Raw genomic sequence first — 24,552 nt, forward strand, 5'->3', positions numbered from 1 at the left:
AAGTTGTGGGTGAACATATCAGACGACACAGCGATTCTTCAAACAGCTCTTGTTTATTCACAGGCCAGAACAGAACTGAACTGAAGGGTTCAGCCAGCCTGCTTATATAGAGCTCCACTACAACGCAACTGTAACCATTTTCTGTAACTATCCAATCACCGAACGCCACTTTCAATCTCCTATTTGCATATGTATGTGGACCTGAGTGAAAACTACCTACAGTATCCCCCCTGCTAGCCCAGGGTGAGAACTTCAGTACATAACAAGTACCCTTTTGCGTTTCAGAGATGTGACCTACCTTTAGCCCAATCATGTCTTTGGGAACCCACTTATTGGGTTTTCTCCTGTATATTTGGCTGCTGCTGCTGCTCTTGCAACCCACGTTTGGTGAGGTTGCAATTTCAAAGACCAACGATTATTTTCCAAGTACTGAAGCCTGACTAGTGAGAACTAGATCTCTTGATTATTGTGGGGTCAGGGAAGGAGCCTTTATAGTGTGCATGGCACTCTACTTCAGATAGGCTGGCTTATTGGTGTTTTGAGGCCTGTTACCGCTTGATTTTATTGGCTTATGTCTGTAGTGATGTGTTTTGTATTGTAATTGCATTTTGATTGTGCATACATGCATATTCTGTTTTAATAATTTTCTTGTGTGCCGCCCCTAAGAACTTTGGTAGTGGAGCAGCACAGAAATACTGTAACAAATAAATAAACAAACAGCCCAAACTCATGTTGGGAATGGTTTAAAGACTGCCTCTGTTAGTTGGCCATCCCCAAGCATCTGTAACTGATTGCTAATGGACACAACATGCAGGATGTGACAGGCCATTGCTTTAGTCTCTGAAAGCCAATAAGTCCTTCAATGGCTGCGCTCGTTTCTCTCTGGTCGGGGACAGAGGGTGGGGCTTGGGGGGGAATTGTCATCACGCCACTCCTTGGTGTGTGGAGTACCTCAGGGTGTGATTCTCTCCCCGATGCTTTTCAACATCTTTATGCGCCCCCTCGCCCAGCTTGTCCGGAGCTTTGGGCTAGGTTGCCATCAGTATGCCGATGACACCCAACTCTATCTGTTGATGGATGGCCATCCTGACTCGGCCCCAGACACACTGACCAGATGTTTGGAAGCTGTGGCTGGATGGTTACGTGGGAGCCGGTTGAAGCTAAATCCTTCGAAGGCAGAGGTCCTGTGGCTGGGACGGGACGATATGGGATTGGGGGGGCAACTCCCATCTCTTGCGGGGGCGCAATTAGTGCCAGCACCGTCCGTTAAGAGTTTGGGTGTAATCTTCGACACCTCCCTTTCCATGGAGGTGCAGATTGCAGCTATAACAAAGGCAGCATTTTTCCATCTCCGCCAAGCTAAGCAGTTGGCTCCTTACCTCTCTCGCCCTGACCTAGCCACTGTGATCCACGCGACGGTCACCTCCAGACTGGATTATTGTAACTCGCTCTACGTGGGGCTGGCCTTGAGACTGACCCAGAAACTCCAGCGGGTGCAGAATGCTGCAGCAAGACTCCTTACGGGGTCTTCACTGCGAGATCACATTCACCCAGTGCTATACCAGCTGCACTGGCTCCCGGTGGAGTACAGGATCAGGTTTAAGGTGCTGGTTTTAACCTTTAAAGTCCTATACGGCCTAGGACCCTCATACCTACGGGACCGCCTCTCCTGGTATGCCCCGCAGAGAAACTTACGGTCTTCAAATAAAAACATCTTGAAGGTCCCAGGCCACAGAGAAGTTAGGCTGGCCTCAACTAGAGCCAGGGCTTTTTCGGCTGTGGCTCCGACCTGGTGGAACACTCTGTCACAAGAGACTAGGGCCCTGCGGGACTTGACATCTTTCTGCAGGGCCTGCAAGACAGAGCTGTTCCGCCAGGCCTTTGGCCAGGGCACAGCCTGACTCCCTCCCTCGGCAATCTTCGCGGAGCTCTGGCCCAATGGTGGCCAGTGGCTTGAATTTAATTAATTTTATAATGAATGATTTTAGAGTGTTGTTTGTGCTGTACTTTTGTACTGTTTTATTGTTGTTAGCCGCCCTGAGCCTGGCTTCGGCTGGGGAGGGCGGGATATAAATAAAATTTATTATTATTATTATTATTATAATGCACCACTAGGTTATCCATCCCTTTATGCAACTCTAATCAGCCCCATAAACCCCAAATAGTCAACTTCCAATGATGGCGAAATTAGAGGGGAAAGAAACAGGCACACACTGCTCATCCTCATCACTTTAAAAATAGCAACACCATTTTTATTATAACTACATCGCCCATTTCCTTTAATTTACAGTATGTTCCCCCCCCCCCCCCAAGATGGTTTGGTTTGAGCAATGCTAAAAGCCTTTGAAACTGATGTCATTTTACCTGCTGATAATATGATAAGATGTTAATCATCATAATCTTTGGAAGTCTTTTTGTGTGTGTTTCTAATGTGTGCAGCTAGCATAATACATTTAGCTTGATGCTCCAAAATTGCTATGTAATTTGCCATAATTGGAAGACTGCTTGAAAGAGTGGCAGAATTTAGAATAGTGGGAGAGTCATAAATTTGGGCTAAAGATGTGTCTATTGTTACTTGCATTGTCTGGAAGAGAGATCCTGAAAAAGGCCCTATTGGAACAATCCACTTTGATATCAGTGGAGAGAAGACATTTAGTCTGGCCTCCAGTGGAGTCCAGTCCTTTTCTCTTGTCCTAGATACAAGTAAGAAGGCAGCCTTTCATATTGTTTGTTTATTTGCCACCTTCACATTTCCGCTTTCCTTCAGCCTGCTCACAGCAGCATTCAAGGCACTTCTTAAATGCTTTTCAGACATCTCCCCTCCCACAATTACAATCGTGTGTACAGGGAAGTGGGACCCTGCCCCCTCTGTCACATCCCTGTCTCCACCTTCCAGCTGTTGGAAATGGTAGCACTGAAGCAAAGAGCCTGCTCTACGCTTGTGGGTTCCTCATGTTGTTAAAAACCCTCCATGGTCAGGGTTCTAAATCACTGGAGCCCACATGCATAGAAGGCAGTGATGGGGGTGTGATAGAAGGGTGGGGACAGCAATTTCAGCCCTTCCCCAAAAGACAATTGTAGTTGCATGAGTGAGACTGCCTGAGTGAGGTGACACAGAACTGTGGCCAGTCATGAACCCCTTGTACATCGAGTGTATCTATATTTGGTCCTTTGGTAGAGGATGTTGGGACCAGAATACATGACAATAGCTCACATTCCCTAAAGTTAATATTTGAATTAGACCTACATAAGCAGGAGATCTTACATGTGGTGGTATGGTGGTGGAATTCATCCTTCGATTGCTTGAGTCTGAAACAAAAGTTCTTATGAATTTGAAATTTGGGGAAACTTTGGTAATTTGAACCCATAAGGTTGCATTTTTCCTCAAGGGATACTTTTTAAAACCTAATGACAGAATTCAGAGGTAGCCATTGTGATTGCCTTCAGATGTTGTTGGATTCCTGTTAGCTCCACCTAGCATGGCCAGTGGTTGGGGGTGATGGGAGTTGTTGGAGAGCACCAGGATGGGGAAGGCAACCTTATATAAGAATGCTGTTCTGCACTTGACAGTAAAACCTTGATGGAGTGTGGTAATGGATGGATTCAGCAGGTGTAGATAAAATAGCAGAAATTTATGTGTGATATTGCATATGTCAAAGAAATAGATCCATTCATCCATTGCTCTGTGGGATTACAGGAACAGCATTGCCTATTTGAGAGAACATTACATTACTGCTTTTGTTCCATGGAATGTTTCCATCAAATATTAACATTTTGCGGCAAGAGCAGAATTAATGCAATGATACTTCAGTACTGACAAACTCCTTTTCTAGTGTTTTTGTTATCCTAAGCAATCCTGTTTCACAATCATGATATGATTTACCTTACAATTGGCCAGCTTTGCTGAAAGCAGAACTTCACTTTAAGTGGTTCTATGCAGACAAAGAGAAGAAGCTTTGTTCCTTAAAGTATGAGTGACAAGATCTGATTTCTCTACCACCCCTTTTGGAAAATATAGTTAATGGTTACATTTTTAAATGCCGAACAGGGTAGTAGTCAACCTGTGATTGGCTCCACCTCCTTGCTGAATGTTTGCTGGCACCCAGATTTGCCTTTTTGGCATAAGGTGTGAAATGTCCTTTCGAATTCAGTGTATTTATTTATGACCAGACACAGTTAAGTTTGCTACCAAGTAGATTGCAAAGTGCTGAGGCTCTCCACCCTATCACACTCCAGGGGAACTACCTTATTCCACAATGATGGGAAACCTTCCAGATGTGGCCTTCCAGATGTTGTTGGACTCCAGCTCCCATCACCCCTTGTCTCCATGGCTAATGGCCAGGAATCATGGGGAGCTGTAGAACAGCAGCTACATCTGGAGGGTCATAGGTTCTCCATCCCTATTATACCAGACCAGACTGTTTATGACAGGTGGCAACAGCTCCCTAGCACAGGTCTTTCAGGTTACCTGATCCTTTAAAATAAAAACCCTGGAGATGCTCTACCACTGAGCTGTGTCCCAACTGGGTATCCTGAAGAGGCAAGCAAATCCTCCAGCCCAATCCGGGCCTTTGGTTCTGCTGTATTCACCCCAAAGCCTGCCTAGAGGATGCATAACATAAAATTCTAAGCTTCAGCTGTGTGATCCTCATGCCACAGAGGTATTTCAGCTTGAATTAAGTCACCCCTGTTCTAATGAATTTTCATTATAGATTAGGTTTCCCTTGTCCTCCCACCTTGGATTTCCTCTCTTTTTGTGGGGCTCTTCCTGTTCCACTTCTGTTCCACTCTGGCAAAATGTCACCATTTCACCTTTGAAAAACATTGGCCCACCAGTGCCCTGTGATGTCTCAGCCTCCCAAAGGTATTATATATCTTCCCCCTGCCCCAGTTTCTTTCTTTGCAAACCTGCTGACAGGGTCCAGGTTTCCTACTTTTCCTTCTCCCATCAAACCAAATTTCCCAGCTGCTGCCTGTGAATGAATTCAAATTCACCAGAGGACAGCTCAGACTAATAAAGGGATTTTCAAGAGCACTAATGGCATTCTGATGCCCAGGGGCATTTCTACATGGGGAAGCAAATCACATCAACTAGAGCGGTGAGTTTAATATAGACTGATGAATGCAAATGAATACACTTTGTGAATGCTCTCTTTAACATGTATTAGCGGGACTTTTCAGAGTTAAGCCACTTTGTGCCTCATGCATTTAAATTCTACTAAGCAAACTCTTGTTGGATGGCAGGGGGAGGGGAGGGTGAAAATGTGCTAGCTGAACCCCAGTCAGATACATGCACACTATGTTATCTAATGTTGGGATTCCCAAACTGTGGGCCATAATACGCTAGTGGACCACAAAGGACGGACATGTGCAACATTAAGCCGCCATGTTGAAATGCACCTCTGTTTCTTACAGTGAGGTGATCCCATAGACCATTGCTCCCCTCCTCTTTATCAATATATGGGCTGTGGGTCAGCTGGTCTAATGGCTTATGTACCCCTCTCACTATGTGGGTTATCTAGACTATATCCAACAAAGAGAAATCTGAGGACCCACTGATTTTCCAGTAGAAATTGGATAATTTTCTGCTATTCATGCTATTAGGAAGGGGTGGGGAGAAATTGCAAGCAACGCCATTCCCCCTGCTTGTTGCTTTCTTAAAACCAAATTTCTATACCCACATCCTGTAAATGTTTTACACTGAAGATCAGTGTATAATACAATAAATAATAAATATGATTTTCCCTTGTCTAACTAGGATTGTGAGAATCACATGAGGTAGTTGTCTCACATTTTTCTACTTCTTGTTAACATCACTGGGCTGTAGAGAAGGTATGACCAGTAACTGCACCAGTTACCCAACCTTTCCAATCACTTCCTTTATGAAAGGCCATGGCTTAGTGGTACAGCACATGTTTTGCATGCAAAAGGTTCCAGGTTTGATCCCCCTTCATCTCCAAGTGGGTCTGGTCTACGTCCATGCCTGAAAGCCAGGAGAACCACTGCCAGTCAAGGCAGCCAATACTGAGTTGTATGTGTCTATGGTCTGACTTGGTATAAGGCAGCAGGGGTAGACTTTGGCCTTTCAAATTCCAGCAGCACCCTATGTGAGTCCAAAATTCAGTGCCCCTCAGCTCTTGCCTTCTGTTCTGCTCACTTCACCATGTCATAGTTGTGGCACCCTTTGGTGACCCCTACTGTGGTGCCCAGTGCGGCGAAACTAGCTGTGCTGCCCTAAATCTGCCTCTGAAGGCAGCTTTCTATATACAAATGTCAGTGAAGAGACACCTGGGAAACAGCCCCCAAGAACTGGATTCCAGGTCTGGTAATCAGCCCTGAGAAAGTAACAGAAGTGCAAAGGGACCAGAGATGTCCCTTCAAAAGAGAGAACTGCTCTTTACAGAGAAAATACCGGAAAGGGGTCACTGAGTATCATGGTTGTTGTATACTAAAAGCCCCCTCTCTAGGTACACAGAAGAATATTAATCTGTAAACTGTATTTCAAAGAGAGGAAATCCCGAATGGCCTGATGAGGGCTGGCTTCCAGGATCTGTGGAACTTTGGGGGACATCGAGCCATGGAACATACTGGGTGTCTGTTGAAGTGTTTGTGTGGCGGGATTTAGAGCGGGGAAGGGAATTGACCTGCAAGAGTCTCTATCAGTTTACAATATCCTAGAGAGCAGTACTGGGGTCTTGAGAAGATGACTTCCATTCATTTCACATATACAGAAAAGAAAGAAAAGTGGCTTTTAAAAAAAGAAGATACAGAAACCAAAACAAATTGCAATGCTTGTTCATTCAGTGTTCCATTCTAAATCAATGAAGTATCTCTTGTTTCAGGCTGGAATCCACAAAGCACAATTCTAGCTTAGCTCTGGGATTTACAGTCAGTGCACTGCATATTTCTTGAACTTTTGCTGTCAGCAGAAGATTCCCACCACCAACTGCTTTTACAGTGGCCCAGATTGTATTTTCTGCTGTGAAGGTTCTTGCCCAGTAACTAGTCTATCTAGTGCAGAGCTTTCCAAACTGTGTGTTGTGACACGTTAGTGTGTCAGCTGCAGTGTGTAGGTGTGTCGCACTGCCTACGCTCCTCCTGGAGCTGGAAAGGGTTAGTTTAACCCATGGGTAGACAAACTAAGGCCTGGGGGCCACATCTGGCCCAATCGCCTTCTAAATCCAGCTCGTGGACAGTCCGGGAATCAGCGTGTTTTTACATGAGTAGAATGTGTTCTTTTATTTAAAATGCATCTCTGGGTTATTTGTGGGGCCTGCCTGGTGTTTTTACATGAGTAGAATGTGTGCATATATTTAAAATGCATCTCTGGGTTATTTGTGGGGCATAGGAATTCGTTCATTTTTTCCCTTCAAAATATAGTCTGGCCCTCCACAAGGTCTGAGGGACAGTGGACTGGCCCCCTGCTGAAAAAGTTTGCTGACCCCTGGTTAACCTCTCGTTTGCTAGTAAAACTGAATTGCTGTGTTGCAAAATGATGCAAAACTGAATTGCTTTGTCACAAAATGGTGCATGTTCAAAAAGTATGTCACCAACTTGAAAAGTTTGGAAAGCTCTGATCTAGCTTTTCTAAAGCCATGTGGCATATTAAGCTTTGAAATAAAGTGGAGAAAATAATACAAAAGACTTTGCAGCTGTGATATGAAGAATATAGCCTAGTTAATTCAATTACTGGGCTGGGAATCTCCATCATGCACCTAGTGCATGCAACATATGAGACAGATGTGTCATGCTATTACCTGTATGCATGGATGACTGATTTCATATATGTGCCTTTGCACCCACCTCACGTTACATTGCAGAGGGGAAGGGAATGTGTTTGATTCACCAAACAAAGAGATCCCTTACTCTCGTAAGTATCTGAATCAACTTTATATTTCTAGGAACCACAGGTTTCCTTGGTAGCCTTTCAAAGCAGCCTCAGTAAGAAGAGTAATAATAAAGTCATGGAACTGTAGAACTGGAAGAGATCACAAGGGTCATCTGCAATGCAGGAACCTTAACATGTGGTAATGATGGACAGTCTGCTTAAAAGAGGGCTTTCCACAATTACTGATATTCCCCTGGTATCTGCAGCCACTGACAGGGTTATTTTGGCAATGTCTAGAACATTCTTTTTGTGTGCAGGGTAATAGCTAGGCCCAGCCAGCACTAACTGAGTGTGCTCTAGAATCTGCTTCAGAACCACCAGAAAAGTGCAGGGAGTTTGCAGCACACACTTAGGGGGTCACTGGCAGGCATACAGCTGTGGATTTTTCTCTCTCTCTGAGGGTAGGAAATCTGAAATCAACTGGATTAGATAAACATGGTTGGCTCTAAGAAATGGGTTCACCGTCAGGCTGTCAGCTGAGAAAGCTTGGCCGATCAGTTTTATTGACAAATTTGGCAAGCTCATAAATCCAGGCTGAATTTGAAATGTCTGTCAGAACTTAAACCCACATGAGGGGAAAATGTTTCAGAAAAGGTTATTAGGCATGAAGCCTAAAAAATGCACAATAACAAGATATTCTAGAAACCAGATTGCTTAAGAAGTAACCCTCAATTTATGTATCTGAAGAATGTATCTGAAGAAGTGTGCGTGTACATGAAAGCTCATACCAATAACTAACTTAGTTGGTCTCTACGGTGCTACTGGAAGGAATTTATTTATTTATTTAATTTTGTTTCCTCAATTTATTGTTTGCCCATCATTAGGATGGATGGTGTATCTGTGTTTTTTTGGTGGGGAAAGAATTTGTATACTGCCAGGACTCCTCGGGTCGCAGTGTGTCTATGTGTGCTTTGTGCCAGAGCAGAGCTATTTCATACGCAGTACAATGCCCCTCCACACACAGAGACAAGGGAAAATCACGTCTGCCACTCAGTGAACACTTCTTTCGGAATTGTGGCTGAATCCAGTGCCTGGGGATTGTATCTGGGTAATACATATGCATCAGGTTCATACATTATGTTTACAGAAATATGCAAAGAATTTTATAAATACACTTTAAAATGTAATATGTAAAGGAGCCCTTAGGACTTACCCATTAGAGAAAATTTGCCTAATTTCCCTCTCTGTACCATTTTATTTCTCTCCATATTTTTTGAAACTGAGATGTTAATTTATTGAGTAGCTATTGTTCAACCAAGAGGGAAATCCTCACTCCCTGAACTCCATTAGATTTCCATATCAAGTTGACACCAGGCTTACTGCATTTTAATTGCAATTGTCAAAACTTTTGTTAAAACCATCCCTTCACATTCCTGATAACTTGGTTTTTTAAAAAGAGCTTGAAGGATGTACCAAGTTGAAATCTGCAAAGAACTAGGGGAATCTATGGGTGGAATTGTCTCATTCCACTTTGCAGAGCTTTGGCAGAGAGTGAAGTCAGTTTGCCAAAACTCCACAAATGAACATAGAAGCCAGAGTGGCCTCCATGAGTCACTGCATTGAAGATCTCTGATGGAGAAAGGGATTGATAAAACACTCTGGACTGGGATTCAAGGGGGTCTAGTGCAGGACAGGGGCCATAGTAGATCCTTGTCTCCTACGGAGGGATGAAAGACCAACCCCCCTGCTCTTCCCTGCACCTGAGGCCTGTTTATTTCACACCCCACCTCTCAGGCTTAAGCTCCCCACAGGCCTGCCTGCACCCCACCAGTTACACCCAGTTGCAACAATCCCCACCACCCCAGGGCCTCCTCCAGCCACCACATTCTCTTCAGGCTTGACATAGCTCTTCTCCTTCTTGTTTGTGTTTGGCATGGTTGACTAGCCGGGTGGCTAGAGGTCCACCAGGCTGGAGAGTTGCAGCCTCCCATGGCAAGGATGGTGGCAATGGCAATATCCCCATTTTCTTGCTCCACCTTGCTGGGCAGGCTTCCCCCCCCCCCCCCCGGACCCAGCTCAAGACTCTTCCCCACACCCTGCCTTCTCTGACTCCCAGGAGTGGCAGCAAAGGAGGTGGTGGAGAAGCGGAAGGGGTAAGAAAAGCAGGCAGCCTCAGTCAGCAACTCTCCCTTCCCTTCTTCCCCCAACGTGAAACCATTTCCAGTTAACATACCTCAACAAAAAATGGGAATTCAGGACTCTGCATGACAAAGTGAGAAGCTGTGATGGTTTAAAGGCTTTTGTGACGGTCCTGGCATTTTGGGGGCAGTTGGATACTATGCAACTGAGTCAATAGAGTTGCCTTGCTACTTTATGATTCCTGATTAGTGAGGGTCACTGATGTCATTTGCATAGCAAGCATTGTCCTCATTCTGAATCGGCTTAATTTCCTCTTGCTGAACTCAGCAAATACCTAAATCTGATTGGCTACATAGGATTATTACACTTTCATGTTCAATACATGGCCCTGATTAGGTGGAGAGGAATTGAGTAAAGCAACGACAACAAAAAAGGGAAAAGAGTGAGGGAGAGGCAATTAAGCACCAGCAAAAGGTGAAAACATGGCGGTCGATAGTAGCAATCACTGTGAAGAACACAGAATGGAGGATTTGGGGTTGCGCACCCTCTAAATCACTATTTTCAAGCCAAAGGAAAACTGAATCTGGAAAATGTTTCATTCAGCCTGAACATATTGTAAATTTCATGTGAAGAAAATGCTGCATGGAGCCTTTGGTATGGTGCCTGACCTTGCTCATGAATCTCAGCTGCTTAAAAAGGCTTGGAAAATTACATTATCCTATACCATCAGTGCTCACTCAATAAATACGGATAAAAAGGACAGGCAAGAGAAATCCCACAGAGCTCAAGTATTGACTTCTAGCTTTGGCCCAGCAGTGTAACAACTCTCTAACTAATGAGCAAGCAGCTCAGAAGGACACGGTGCCCTTTTTGATTCATGTGCTGGTCTTGCGGAGAGCTTATTAATTGTCATTGTCCCCCCCCCCCTTGTGCTTCACAATAAATATTTGTGTGTGCAGTTATGGGAGGGCTGTCTGCTGCCACGTGGGGAAAAGTAAATTAAATTTACTTTCCCCTTTATTGGAATCCTTATTTTGATTATCATGGCAACCCCCAAGTGGAAATGTAAGAAATATAGAAGAGAACAAAAGAGAAGCATGTCAATGTTGTGTAGCCAATCCACTGCTTTCAGAACAATGGTTCCACATACAGTGGTACCTCGGGTTAAGTACTTCATTCGTTCCGGAGGTCCGTACTTAACCTGAAACTGTTCTTAACCTGAAGCACCACTTTAGCTAATGGAGCCTCCTGCTGCCGCTGTGCCGCCGGAGCACGATTTCTGTTCTCATCCTGAAGCAAAGTTCTTAACCTGAAGCTCTATTTCTTGGTTAGCAGAGTCTGTAACCTGAAGCGTATGTAACCTGAAGCATATGTAACCCAAGGTACCACTGTATTCCATTTCACAATAACAATTGCTTATCATCACAACATGTGAGCAATGCTTTAAATGTAACTTTTTAGTCAATAATGGTGGTAGCGAGAAGAGTCTCAAGTATTTTCAAATTTAGCACAACCCCCTACTCATAAAACTGGTGTGTGTGGGAGGGGAAAAGATCTCAGTAACAGTAACATTAACAACATGCCTTGGAGGGCAGATCTTAATAATTTTCCATATATCAGGATACAGGCTAGTTGGGGAAAACAACTGAGTATTTACCCTGGAGTAGACATTATGGTAAAGTGATGCCTTCCCCACAAAAATAGAACAGGGAAGAAGAAGTCTTTGCCTGCCCCTTGATGGCAAACCCCAACATACCATTAAAAAAACATTTTTTTAAAAAAGAAATACATCTTGCCTATCTTTTCTTTTTTAAGGACAGAACAATAATTTGTCCCATTCATTTGAAAGCTGTAACCATGGCATTAAAAGCACTGATGTAAGATAGGTTCCATTATTATCATTATCATAATTATAGCAAATATGAGGCACAACTTGTATTTGGGAATTTTTTTAAAACTGTAGACTTCGCCTTGCAAGGAAAATGTACCTCCTAAGAACCCTCTTAAGCATGTTCAATTTCCTTTTGCAATTTTTAACAGACCATGTTCTCATTTCGGAAAAGTTGCAAGCCAGGGGGAGATTGCTTGCTGAAATGAAAGCAATGTCTTCTCACCCCAGGCGAGAGGCTATTTGCAAGTCTGCTGCAGAGGCAATTGTATCATGAAACAAGGGCAGAAATAAGCCCAACAAGCTAAGATCTGAGACACCACACCTCTATTGCACATGCTCAGAGCATACATTTCAGTCTTCACACAGTGATGGCACACTCAAAAGCAATCCTGGGGGAACATTTTTTTCTGTCAGGTGCTGCATTCCCACCAGGGGACACATGCCTGGGATGCATTGGGGACATAGACACAAAAAAATAGGTCTCTCTCCCCTTCTCTCTCCCCTTCTATTTCTCTCTTTCCATTGCCCCCCTTTGCACTCCTTGCACCTACATGAAGTGAGGTCAAGGGCCACATGCGCCCACTTGCCCACAGGTTGCCCAGGGTTTCCATATGATGTCTCATTCCAGCCACAGTCACAATGTGTGGAATGCACCATGCCTGGCAAAGAGAGCACACAGCCCCAGGAGGAGGCTGAGGGTGGTGTGTAAACAGTTTGTGGCCCCATCTCCACTATACATTTAATGCCATACCACTTTACACAGCCATGGCTTAGGCCCAGGGAATCCTGGGAACTGAAGTTTGTTGAGGCTGCTTTTAGGAGGCTCCTATTCCCCTCAGAGCTACAATTATCAGAGTGCTCTGGAACTGTAGTTCTGTGAGGGGAATAGGGGCCTCCTAACAACTCTCAGTGCCCTTAACAAACTCCACTTCCCATGATTCTCTGGGGGGAAGCCTTTGCTTTTTTTAAAATGAGATGATCTGGCTTTGAATACATAGTGCAGATGGGGCCTGTGCTTGGTGCCAGAATGACACAATGACCAGCTCTGAACATTGTGGCCGCAGCGAAAGTTAATTGTCACATGGAGGCAGCTTCCCACATGATCCTTGTTAATATGTTCTCTAGCTTTTACAGCATTGCTCCTTAAATAGCATAGTTTATAGGGGATGTTCTGTTTCTTTTAATGGGCTTTGGATTTGATCCATAATAAGAAGCACCTTTTAAAATGTTGGCCAACGTTGATTTATGGCTAAGTAAAAAGCTTTTTTAGATTAAATAAAATGTTTTCACCACACAGCTCTGTGTACATTAATCTCCACGGAATGCATATAAAGTGTGCTCCTGTTTAAAACACCCTTTCCCCCCTTCTTTCAGCAACATAGGCCGGGCAAGACTATTCATACCACACTTTGTAAATTTGATGCCAATGTTAATTTAATTTCTCCCTTTATTTGGCTTTACAAAATTCTAGAGAATGAGGTGAAAGTAACATAGGGCTTGGGTATTCAACGTAACCAAAACAGGCCAAGAAAAGTGTTAAGGACCTGTTTAAATATAGCCAAAACTGGAGAAGGAGGAAATTATATCTGACAGTATAATCGGGGACTGTCAGGTACCCAAGTTGGCAGCTGACAACAAATTATTTGAGATGCGTTTGGCATAAGTTGGGAATCACAGGTGGGCAGAGTGTTGTTGCTGGACTAGATGGGCCTGCAGGCTCATCTAACATTCTTACCATTGCTCAACTAAGCAACTGATTTTTTTGGAGAAGCAATGCATTTATATCAGTCTAGATGGCACAGCCACAGTTGGTATAATGTGCACAGTTCTTTTTTTACTGTTCTTTATTCATTTCTATACTGCCCTTCTACTTCTTCATGGCTTACTGCAGAAGTTGAAAACTACATAAGACAAATGGACAATGTAGTACTGAAAATAGACTTTCCCCATAACCAATGAGAAAAACGAGACAAGTCTAAAATGACAGATGAAACCAGTAGCAACATCTTATAAAGAATTATTGGTACAGTTCTGGAAAAGCCCACCAGAATAAAAAATGTATTCACAGCCCATACAAAAGTGTCTGGTATGGGGGTAAAGTGAACCTCTTTTTGGAAGCCACATCAAATCCTGGGTTTTGCAGCTTCCAGGTACCCACCCTCCATGACACTGATGGCAGGGAAGAAAACCTCTGAGTTGGACTGGGGTTCTCGTGGTGGTGGTAGCGGAGAGGAGGCAATTCTTGTGCTATTCTGTCTCAGGCTATTTGTAATTTTAAAGAGCCAAGGCAGCATGTTGGCGTCAAATAGATAACAACTGAAGCTGGCAAAAGACTAGAATTTGTGGAGTTCTGCCTGTCCTACCTAAAAAGAAAAATGAGGTAGCAGAGCATGATCAGGAAAGGGCAACCAAAATGATTGAGGGTTTCTAGTACCTTCCATAAAAGGAAAGTCTGAAGCATTTGGAGCTTTTTAGTTTAGAAAAAAGATGACTAACAAGGAACACGAAAGAGGTTTTGAAATTATTTATGGTGTGGATAAAGTAAACAGAGAGTGGCATGGCCAAGGCATATTTCACACTGCTGGGTGGGCACCTCACCCTATTGCTCTTGCCCAGCATTGTTGGGGATGTGCTAAGCAGGTGGCCACAGGGAGGAGGAGAAGCACCTGGTTTTAGGCCAGGGTGCTTGCCTGCAATCTTCAAGCGAGAGGGCAGTTCTTGGAAGGGGGGCAGAAGCTCCTAAGGCTTCAGTTCATCTTGATTAGCACAAGTTGCTCACTAGGAGCTGTCCATAGTGCTACAAGCACAAGTTTCCCTTGCTGTCTTAGTAGCCTTGCTTCCATGTCTTGTACAGCAGGGATCGTCAGACTTGAGGCCTCCAGGGTCTAACCCTGCCCCACAACCCTTAGATCCATCAAGTGAAGTCTGCTGCAAAATAAATATGCTTAGAACAAAAGAATTCTGAGTCTACGGATTTGTTTTGAGCACTAGAATTAAGCAGAGCTCACAGTCTTTCCATGAAAACCCCCACTCCTGGTTACCCCCCTCCCAACTTTCTTACTTTGGCAGTATGAAATAGGGGTGGAGGATGGTGTTACCATTGTTTAACAAATGGGACTCATAAGTCCTTGCTTATCTCCTTCCAAACACCCAGAGATCCTATTCTATCTTACACTCATTGCTGAGCTACAGACAGATCATAACACTCTCCTCCATAATATTTATATCACTGGTAGAGCAATGGAACTGATTGGCAATAGATTCAGAATGGACAGAAACACTATTTCATGCAGCACGTAATGTAATTACAGAATTTGCCGCCATGAGATGTGCGGATGGGTACTAGTTAGGTGGGTTTAAAAGGATACTGGATACCCACAATTAATCATTGCCGTTAAATAGAACCTCTAACTTCAAATGCACTTCTGGAAACAGGATTCAACACTATCCAGTAGGGTTCTTCTTCTTCTTTTTCACAGATACATTTTCCTAGGAGTCCATAGAATAACAATTTCCAAGGGAAATAAAGACATAATTGTTCAGCATTGTTAATCTACTGATTGCCTTTCCTTCTCGAAAGAACAAAAAGGCAATATTTATAGATTCATGTCAAAGGAGCACATATATTTCTAATTAGGCTGAAGTACTTTCACTTAGATTATGAGCCAATCATACCTGACTAGTTCCAGTATCCTTTGGCACTCTGAATACATGGACCGTGATGACACATGACTGTTTAAGTTAACTGTTCTAAATATTTAACAACAAGCATTTTCTAAATGAAAGAAGATTTGAGAGAGGTGAAAAATGCCACAACCCCACCCTTTCTTTACCCCTTTTTGTGTAGTGTTCTTAGCTTCCATCTTTTCCTGCTCTTCAGCTTTGACAGATTTTTTAAAACGCCTTTTTCGTAAGTCAGTCATAGGTCACAGTGGCAATACACTACCTTGGCATCACACATCCAACCAGATTTGATTATTTGACAGTGCCATCAAATCACTCAGATTGGACTACATGATGGCAACACAAAGCCACATCAATGTTAGGTCAATGCTTTGGAAGAGGAAACATTTTTACTCCACTTCTTAGTGCCCTGACAGATTGGTAAAATGGGCTTGCATTTTGCTAGCTGTAACTTTTTGTGCGTGAATTGTGCTCCTTATATTTGCTTGAAGTTTTATCATTGGGTTGCTTCAGTTCACTTCAGCATACCATTTGCCAGTTCTGCTGGCACAAATGCTAACTGTATTGGAAAAGTGCCCGGCTTCTACCAACTATACTTCAGAGAAATTGTTTCTCAGCTATTGATTATTCTAGGCTGGTGCTATGTCATAGTGACTTTGTGCTGTCTCTACCTACCATTTTGTGGAAATACGGCTAACTGAACTGAGTCCACAAGGGATTGTCCATTACCTTGACAAAACAAAACATCAATGTAATATAATATAATATTGTGTTTTGTTTTGTTTGTTTGCTCGCTCCCATGTAAATGCTTTGTAGAGTCCTGTCTTATACTTCTACACTATGACCATTCATTTCAAAAGGTCTTTAGCAGGATCAGATCTTGATCTGCCTCCTTATGATATCAAGCCAGGCTTCAATGTTTAAGGCCCTGTATAATGAAAAACCAAAGAAATGGCATATCTGCCATTCTCTGCTGGTAATTGTCTAGATAATATATAATTACATGTTTAATTACCCCTGTTTAAAGATTTCATTGAGGGTTAAATTATATCACTTGTGGCTGGTGCCATCCACGGGGGATTACAGTCAAATAAGATATGAAGATACAAAGTGTTTCATTAGCAGCTAATTGAATTACCTGGGTACACAAGAATCCTCTCAAATTGTCATCATCATCTGTTGAAGATGGAGTCAGAGCATCATGCAACTCTCCTCTGTCCTGCAGATTGTGTACAAATGGGACTTTCAGTTTACACTTTCCTTTAGGCAAATACTGTGCTCCAGTCCTCTAAATTTCTTGAATGATGTGTTTGCTTTCAATTCCTTGAATGTAGGGCATCTGTCTTAACGAAATGCCAGTCTGTGTTGGTTCCTTATGTAATATGTCCTTGTGTAGATCCTAGGATCTTTTCAATTCAACCCATGCAGTTGTATTTTAGTGGAGGGGCATTGGAATTGGACTGTTAGTGTTTTTCTTTCTTTCTCTCACACTCATGCTGACTCTGTGATAATGACATACAGCAATGGTAAGATGCAGGCCTATTATTCTGGCCATGTTAAAATTTCTAATGTCATTGCAGAGAAGCAATAAATTTCCGGTTGAGCAGCTCTGAATTAGCATTTAAAAAGCTAAACATTTTTCACCATGTCAATTGTTTTGGGACGGGGATCATTATGCCTCTATTGGTCTGTAGACTGTTTTAAAATGTAATATTATACATTGATTTCATGACTACTTTTATTTCTCATTTTTATGCTTATATTATTCACTGGTATGTGTGTGTATATATATAATCCCTGCTCTCTCATTATTACAACTGGGAAGAAAAGATTAGCCAGATACTTCAAAGGGTTGAACTGAAATAACATTCTAAATCTCAGAACAGAGCAACCATCCTACTGTACATTTATCAAAATTTAATTCTGCACATGAGATAAGAATATAACACTGCCCAAGTAAGGCCAAGCAAAAGGGATTTAGATTGACTAATAGCAGTCGTCTCCTTGATCAAAGTGTAATTTGCAGCTTAATAGAAGGAAGTTCTATTCTTTCCCTTTTTTGGTAGTTATATCGAATCATTCTACTTGATGCTAATGGATAATATGAATATGCTCTGGTCACCAAATCCTTTCACCTAGGGAAATTGCTTGGTCACATTAAAAGCTTTGAGCAAAGTCCACCTGGTACATTTACTGAGTCTTCTTGCCCAAGTCCTACGGAGTAGATCTAGTTTCTAGGGACATTGTCACATTGGACCTTAGCAGTATTTGCAGCCCTCTGGGTAACATGGATGCTACATCACTAAATGTGCCATCCTGCACATGCCTACTTAGAAGTAAGTCTGCTGTGTTTGGTGGGACTTACTCATGCGTAAGTGTATGTAGGACTGCAGCCATAGGTTACAAACATTTTGAAAGCATGGAGCCCACAGAAATAAATGAATGCTAAATCCAATTTCATCATTTCCTTGACTGGAGCATTTCCTTGAAGATTTCTATGTGGTGCCTAAATGTCCTGGTGATGAATATCATGAGAGAAGTAAGCCGTTCGCTTTAGCAATGTAAGGAATACATTCCTTTCCCTATTATGTTTCCAAAGAGCTCATGCAAATACTACACGTGTTTTCCTCTACTAGGAGATGTGACTATCTATCTATGAGGTTGAAAAGGTCTCTTAAAATGAATTACAGGCTCAGACCCAAGCTACAATGTCCTGTTGATTTCGGTGGGAGAGCTGCTCAGTCAAATTAAAAGCTTAGAGTAAAGTCTACCAGTCTTGAGCACTTCTTGCATATGTCCTAGTCAACAGATCAAATTCTCAAGTTTCTCTCATTGAAATCAATGGGACATAAGACAAGTGCTTGACTGGCTAGATCACATCCCAAATTCACCTGTAGAGGCTTATTTATAGATGGAGGAGAGGGATTCTATGTGCAGCAGCCTATGAAAATTGGCACTGGAACTTTGGTGAAGAACATGAAGACAAAAATATCATGGCTGAAGCACAGGTCTAAGGTATCAGTCACAATGTATGATGAATCTCATGCATTTTACATCTGTCTAGCCAAAGGAGCTCCACCTTGTGTACATGGTCAGTGCCATGTCGGACAATGTATGGGACAAAAGATGGCAAACAATCTTTATTGCTCAAAGGACTGTATTGTCTTACACAAGTTTTTGAACCAATCCAGACCAATTACTGTAATTCTATCCTTTAGTTATACTAAGTTGAAATTTGAGTAGGACAAATGATCTAGTAGTGTAATTTCATCCCTCCAATGTTTGTTTCTCTAAAACAAACCTTTGGAAAGCTCGCTTAAACACAGGCACACATAAAAGCACAGATTATTTTGTATTCATGACTCTAGAGAGGAATGGTGAATGCTTTTCATTTACCAATATTGCCATCATTCATTTGAGCTCCAGCTTAAAGAGTAAATCAAGAAATTAGCTGAAGGCTTGGTCATGAGTAATTACACTCACACTGCATATCTCAGGAGTTTGCTCGCCATCCATCCACCCCCTTTTTATTGATTGTGCTGTACAGAAACACATTATAAAGCAAATATATTTGGTCTGCAGCTAGACTGAATAGCTCATTTACTTCCACAGTTATATCATTTGAAATAGGGTGCTGGGGTGATGAAATGATGCCAACTGATTTGGCTGTGATCTACATTTTAGTTTGCTTCAGCAGCTCTAAATATGTTGTTATTATTGCATGAATAAATAAGAGGTTTGTTTCCTAAAGAAGATACATTTTTTATGGTACAGCCTTCTCAGACATGCAAAATGCTTTCTTTTCACCTGCATGATGAAACCTTTATTTCCTTGGACCTTAGGAGCAAACATAAAAAATTGTGTCAGGATATGCTTTGGCAGAATCAGATAGTTTTTATTTGCCCTTAGAGAATAGTTTTAGTGTGTCAAATTTGGGCAAGCAAAATATTTGAGAAATAATTGTGGCAGTAAAATGGCTAGATTGGTCTGGAAGCTGAGTAGGGAGAAAGTTACAGTTTGGATTACAGCACAAGCTAGAATTAAGGGTTTAATGAGTAGATCAATAGGCAGTGAAGATGCTAACTGAAAATTCTCTCTCTCTCTCTCTCTCACACACACACACACACACACGTGCGCACACACACACACACACACACACTGGAGGCTAGTCCATTAGGGTGAGTAGTAAATTGGCCCACCCACCTTAGTTTGCCCTCAGTCAACATCCACCTGTCTGATTTCTCCTTACAGCCATTCCATGAGGTGGCACTGTTTGCCAGTTTAGCGTTGCCCTTGAAGAAGGCAGGAGGGAGGAGGATATGGACAAAAAAAGAATGTGTCTGTCAAAAGATAGAAACCACCATTGTCAATTCAGAATTTTAGGTGTATAGGAAAGCTCTAAAGACTTGCTTTCTCTGGAGTTGTTTTGTTCTCCTGCGAATGGGCTTTGCTGTAGTTGTGTAATGCATTTTAGTAGTTGTGTGTGTGTGTGTGTGTGTGTGTGTGTGTGTGTGTGTGTGTGTTGGATGTTTGTTGTTTTTATGGCTGGCTTTTATTAAATATTTTATTATTATAAATATTATTAGAAAACTACTTTGAGAAGCATCCCTTTACCCTTAATGGCAGCCTAGAAGTATTTTGAGCTAATAGACTGGCACTACTTAGCACTGTACATAAGAATGGGAAAAAACCGTTCAACAAGCTGTGAATGGTTGTATTGTCAACTCCAGAGCTGATTAAATGTGTCTCCTTGAAATGTCTACTTTAGACAGGTTTGGAGGAAAAATGAGCTTTGCTGCTGTGTTCATGCTGGTCAAGGGGCATTTTTCACAACAGCAGCATCCATCCATTAAACACATGCTGCAATTTCAGTAACATGTCCAGAGTGTTGCTTTATTGCCCTAAATGTTTGCTTATGGAATTCCTTCCAAAAGAATACCTGGGAGTGTGCTGTGTAAATCTAAATTGTGTAACTCTTCCCACTACCATCACCATATACACACGTACGTAACTATTGTCAGGGATTACAATCGTAATCCAATCCTATGCACTTTTACATAAGAGTAAAATCAGTTGAACTCATTGGGACTACTTCTAAGTAAACATGCATAGGATTATACTGCACGTATTACTTATAAGCAGAGTCACGTTAAGGATATTGGAACATATACTGAGAATGTACACCAGAAATATATAGTATATACTAGTAGAGGGTTTTGGTTGATGTGGTGATAAATTTTGGTTGATGTGCTTTATTAAGGTGTCAAAGAAGTTGAAAATGTGCCTAAGGGGGAATACCTGAATGCCTTATCAGTTAATTTGCCATTAGATTGAATGGTGCAGGAAGATTATACAATGAAGATTATACAATGAAAATCGGAGATTTTCCTAAGAACACCTCATTTAAAAACAAATAAATCTCACTAACTAAATAAACCATGCTCTTCTGGTTCTTCTTCTACACCTCCTGTTTCTTCTGTCTGAAATGTGTGTCAAGCTGTGGTGACCTTTATTTGTTTTTTGTTTTGGCACAGATGGGCAAAAGAAAGTTCCAGAGGACTTTGATATAGACATGGATGCACCAGAGACAGAGAAAGCTGCAGTGGCGATACAGTCTCAGTTCAGGAAATTCCAGAAGAAAAAGGACGGGTCCAAATCTTAGTCTCTACCTCACAGTTCCCACCATCACCACTTCCTGGTCTGTCAGGAAATGAAAAAATAAATAAATCTAGATGCATGTACAGAAATTCCCACTATTTAAAAGTCCATCAGCGGGTATTGAAACAAGTATGCTTGTTGCGTGACTTCATCTGTATGTTTATCTCCAATCTCATTTCTTCTGCAACTCACCATTTCCCTTGATGTTCAAATAAAACGTTAGGATGAAGTTGCTTTAACTTGTCAGCCTTGATCTGTCTTGTTATATTAATCCAGCAAGCCCAGTGCTACAAATTAAAAACAGCCCAGATGCCTATTTTCCTCTTCACTTAAAGCTCGGAGACATAAACACAGCACCTTATGTTATCAACTTATTTTTCCTGAGGAATGAGAGCATAAACTCTCAGTTCACCTTACCTCGTTTGGTGAATCCAGATGCCAGCCATATGTGACAATGGACAATATTTTCCCTTAATGAGGTGAATGTGCAGAATGCCATAGTGAGCTGGGTGGTGTTGAAGGGAATGTAGAGGGAGGGGGCTCTGTGTAGATCTGAGGGATATGTCACTGTCTAGAGAAGAAGATGGATACACCAAAAGTATTTAATTCTCAGGGAATCCAAGGATCAATGTGTTCCTAAGAAACAACATAATATCAACACAGTTGCTCTCCAGAGGGCACACCAATAGTTTCAGTATGCTGGTGGAACATAGTGCAGGACAACTGGAATCAATCTGGGCTTTGCTTCATCTTTTCCCATCCCAATCTGCACTGCGACAACACACTAACCACTAGAGATTTCCTCTCAATGCCCTGTTGACATCTGCAAGCCTAGATAAGCTTTCCCCCTCATATACTTGTTACATAAGCTCTATATATCCAAGGCCATAACACCTCAAGGTTATCTGCATTGTGGACGTAAACCGGTTGGAGCAGTCATACCCTCTTCCTGGAAAACATAGTTTGGGGTGACACAGAGATGCTCAAGAACTCTCAGTCCCTTCACTAAACTAAAATTTGCAAGATTCTTTGGGAAAGGTCTTTGCTGTTAACTGATATAAGTTTGGTGGTATAATAGATCACCCAAACAGATGTAGGAGCTGCATTAGACCAAGTTGGACCATCTGATTCTGTACTGTTTAAATGGTCAGTGGCTCTCTTGTGCATATAGAACATGTGCTCTACGGCTGATCCACAGCCCTCCTTCTGCTTTTGGAGTTCTTTGCCTTAGAACATTCACCAGCTTGGCAGCAATGTGCCTCCAGCCAAATGATCACTACCTATTCCACTTAATGACAAACCATTCTTCCCAGCTCCCAATAAGATGTCAATCACACAACTTCCGGTCTAAAAAGTTATAGAAATGCAATGATGTTGTGATACTTAAAAATACGACTGCTTTAACATTTTAAAACAATGTCTGGATCTCTTTCCAAAGGCATAAATATTTATCTAAATCAGATCGATATTCTGAATATTACTTCATAATTACAAATAGATGCAAGGAAAAAATATTTATTTATTTGATAGACACACCAGTCAAGGTGGCTTGCAACAACTGGATTGCAATGTCACAACTGTCACAATGTCGCAATATTTAGACAAGAGACTGCTACATTCAATATAATACAATAAAATTATTCCAATATTCTACATGTACAACAGATCAATATAGAGAAATGGGAACTTCTAGTTTGAAAATAGAGCTATGGAGATGGTTTATTTCTAGAATTATTGACTTTGACAGTTATATTGCCATAACAGCAGTCAGAAGCCATTCAATGTGAAAAGTGGGGCATATCAAGTTAATAGAAAGCTGTCCTATAATGCTTGCCATTTACTGAATTTCTTCTGCATTTAAATGCAGACTCACAGATTACTTGGCAGATATCAAAGGTGAGCCAATAAAAAAATATTATATCAGCACAACCTTATATGTTTGATATTTAGCAGTAACCTTTCCTTTTTGGGTGGGATCACATGATGAAAGGCAGCAGAGAAGGGATGGTGTCATGCATTCCCAGCGTCTGTCAGTCACAAGATGCTGGTGTGGCTGCATTGACACAAGCCACTGTGTTGCCTTATGTCAAGGGTCAGCAAACATTTTCAGCAGGGGGCTGGTCCACTGTCCCTCAGACCTTGTTGGGGGCCAGACTATTTTGGGGGGGGGGAAATGAACGAATTCCTATGCCCCACAAATAACCCAGAGATGCATTTTAAATAAAATGACACATTCTACTCATGTAAAAACACGCTGATTCCCAGACCATCCTCAGGCCAGATTTAGAAGGCGATTGGGCCGGATCTGGCCCCCAGGCCTTAGTTTGCCTACCCATGCCTTATGTCCTATGCATTTCTGACTGGAGATTGTAACAGCACCTCTGACGTGACAATAAAATGACTACTCTGTGTTTCTTTCTGCAAAGTGTAACCTAGAGCAGCTTCCCTCCATATAACAATAGGATGAATGCTTTTGTGCATGGTTTAGGTCACTATAATTACAGGAAGGGCCGTCTAAATATGTTTACCTAGTGATTTCAGTGGTCCTACAAACTGCACTGAGGCCATCATTAGAGCTAAGTATTAAGTAAACAGAGACACTGGTAATCTCACTTTCTCTCTTTAAAGATAGCTATCCAGTCCATTTTCATATACTTGAACATGCGGTGGTGCACATATTTCAAACAAATATAGGAGAATTTTTTTTATAGACAACACATTACTTTTCTGAAGCAAATGATAATGATTCAGCTGGGAGTGCCTGTCTGAACCTCCTTCTACCACAAAGGTGAGTAGGGGAGACTGTGGGGACTTGTGATAGTGGGGATTAATATCAAATGACTTTTGAATGTGGGGAGGCAGTAATGGCTGCAGCTGGTGTTCTGACTGGCAGAGGGTTCTGTCTTTTCTTTCTTTTACAACACAAAGGTGTGTGCCATTTGAAGCAGTAGCAGTAGACCAGCAACTTTGAAAATGGAGAAACTCAGCTGAGTTGGTTGTTCTGATCCAGCCCTCTTTTTCACATGTGTTGACTGAGAACCAGGGGGCATAACTTGAATAAAACATTTTTTGGGGGGCAAGGAAAATCCACCCCACATAACTGATCATATGACATGGCACACACCCCATTTGAATAGCAATGCTCATTAACTTGCGGGGTGGCCCCCTCAAGTATTTTAGGGGGGGGCAAAGGGACCATAGCCCCTTGACGTTGGCTCCTATGCTGAGAATGTACACATTTTACATCACCATGTTTCTCTGAAAACTGCATAGAAGGGGGGCTTCCCATCTCCATATTCTTTGCTGGGAACTGTCACAGTACACAGCCATTCTCAGCTGTATTATGCACTAT

At 42.1% G+C, this 24,552-nt stretch overlaps 1 protein-coding gene across 2 annotated transcripts in view; it reads left to right on the forward strand.

Moving 5' to 3' along the window:
• Window positions 1–21,439, forward strand: part of PCP4 (Purkinje cell protein 4) — a 66,951-nt gene extending 45,512 nt beyond the window's left edge. For both annotated transcript variants that reach the window (XM_081859389.1, XM_081859390.1), the window contains one exon: window positions 21,077–21,439. In XM_081859389.1, coding sequence (XP_081715515.1) covers window positions 21,077–21,204 — 128 coding nt within the window. In that variant the 3' untranslated portion in view covers window positions 21,205–21,439. The remainder of the gene's footprint in view (window positions 1–21,076) is intronic.
• Window positions 21,440–24,552: the final 3,113 nt, after the last annotated feature.

Source organism: Podarcis erhardii, assembly GCF_964252035.2.
Source record: "Podarcis erhardii genome assembly, chromosome: 4".
Taxonomy (NCBI): domain Eukaryota; kingdom Metazoa; phylum Chordata; class Lepidosauria; order Squamata; family Lacertidae; genus Podarcis; species Podarcis erhardii.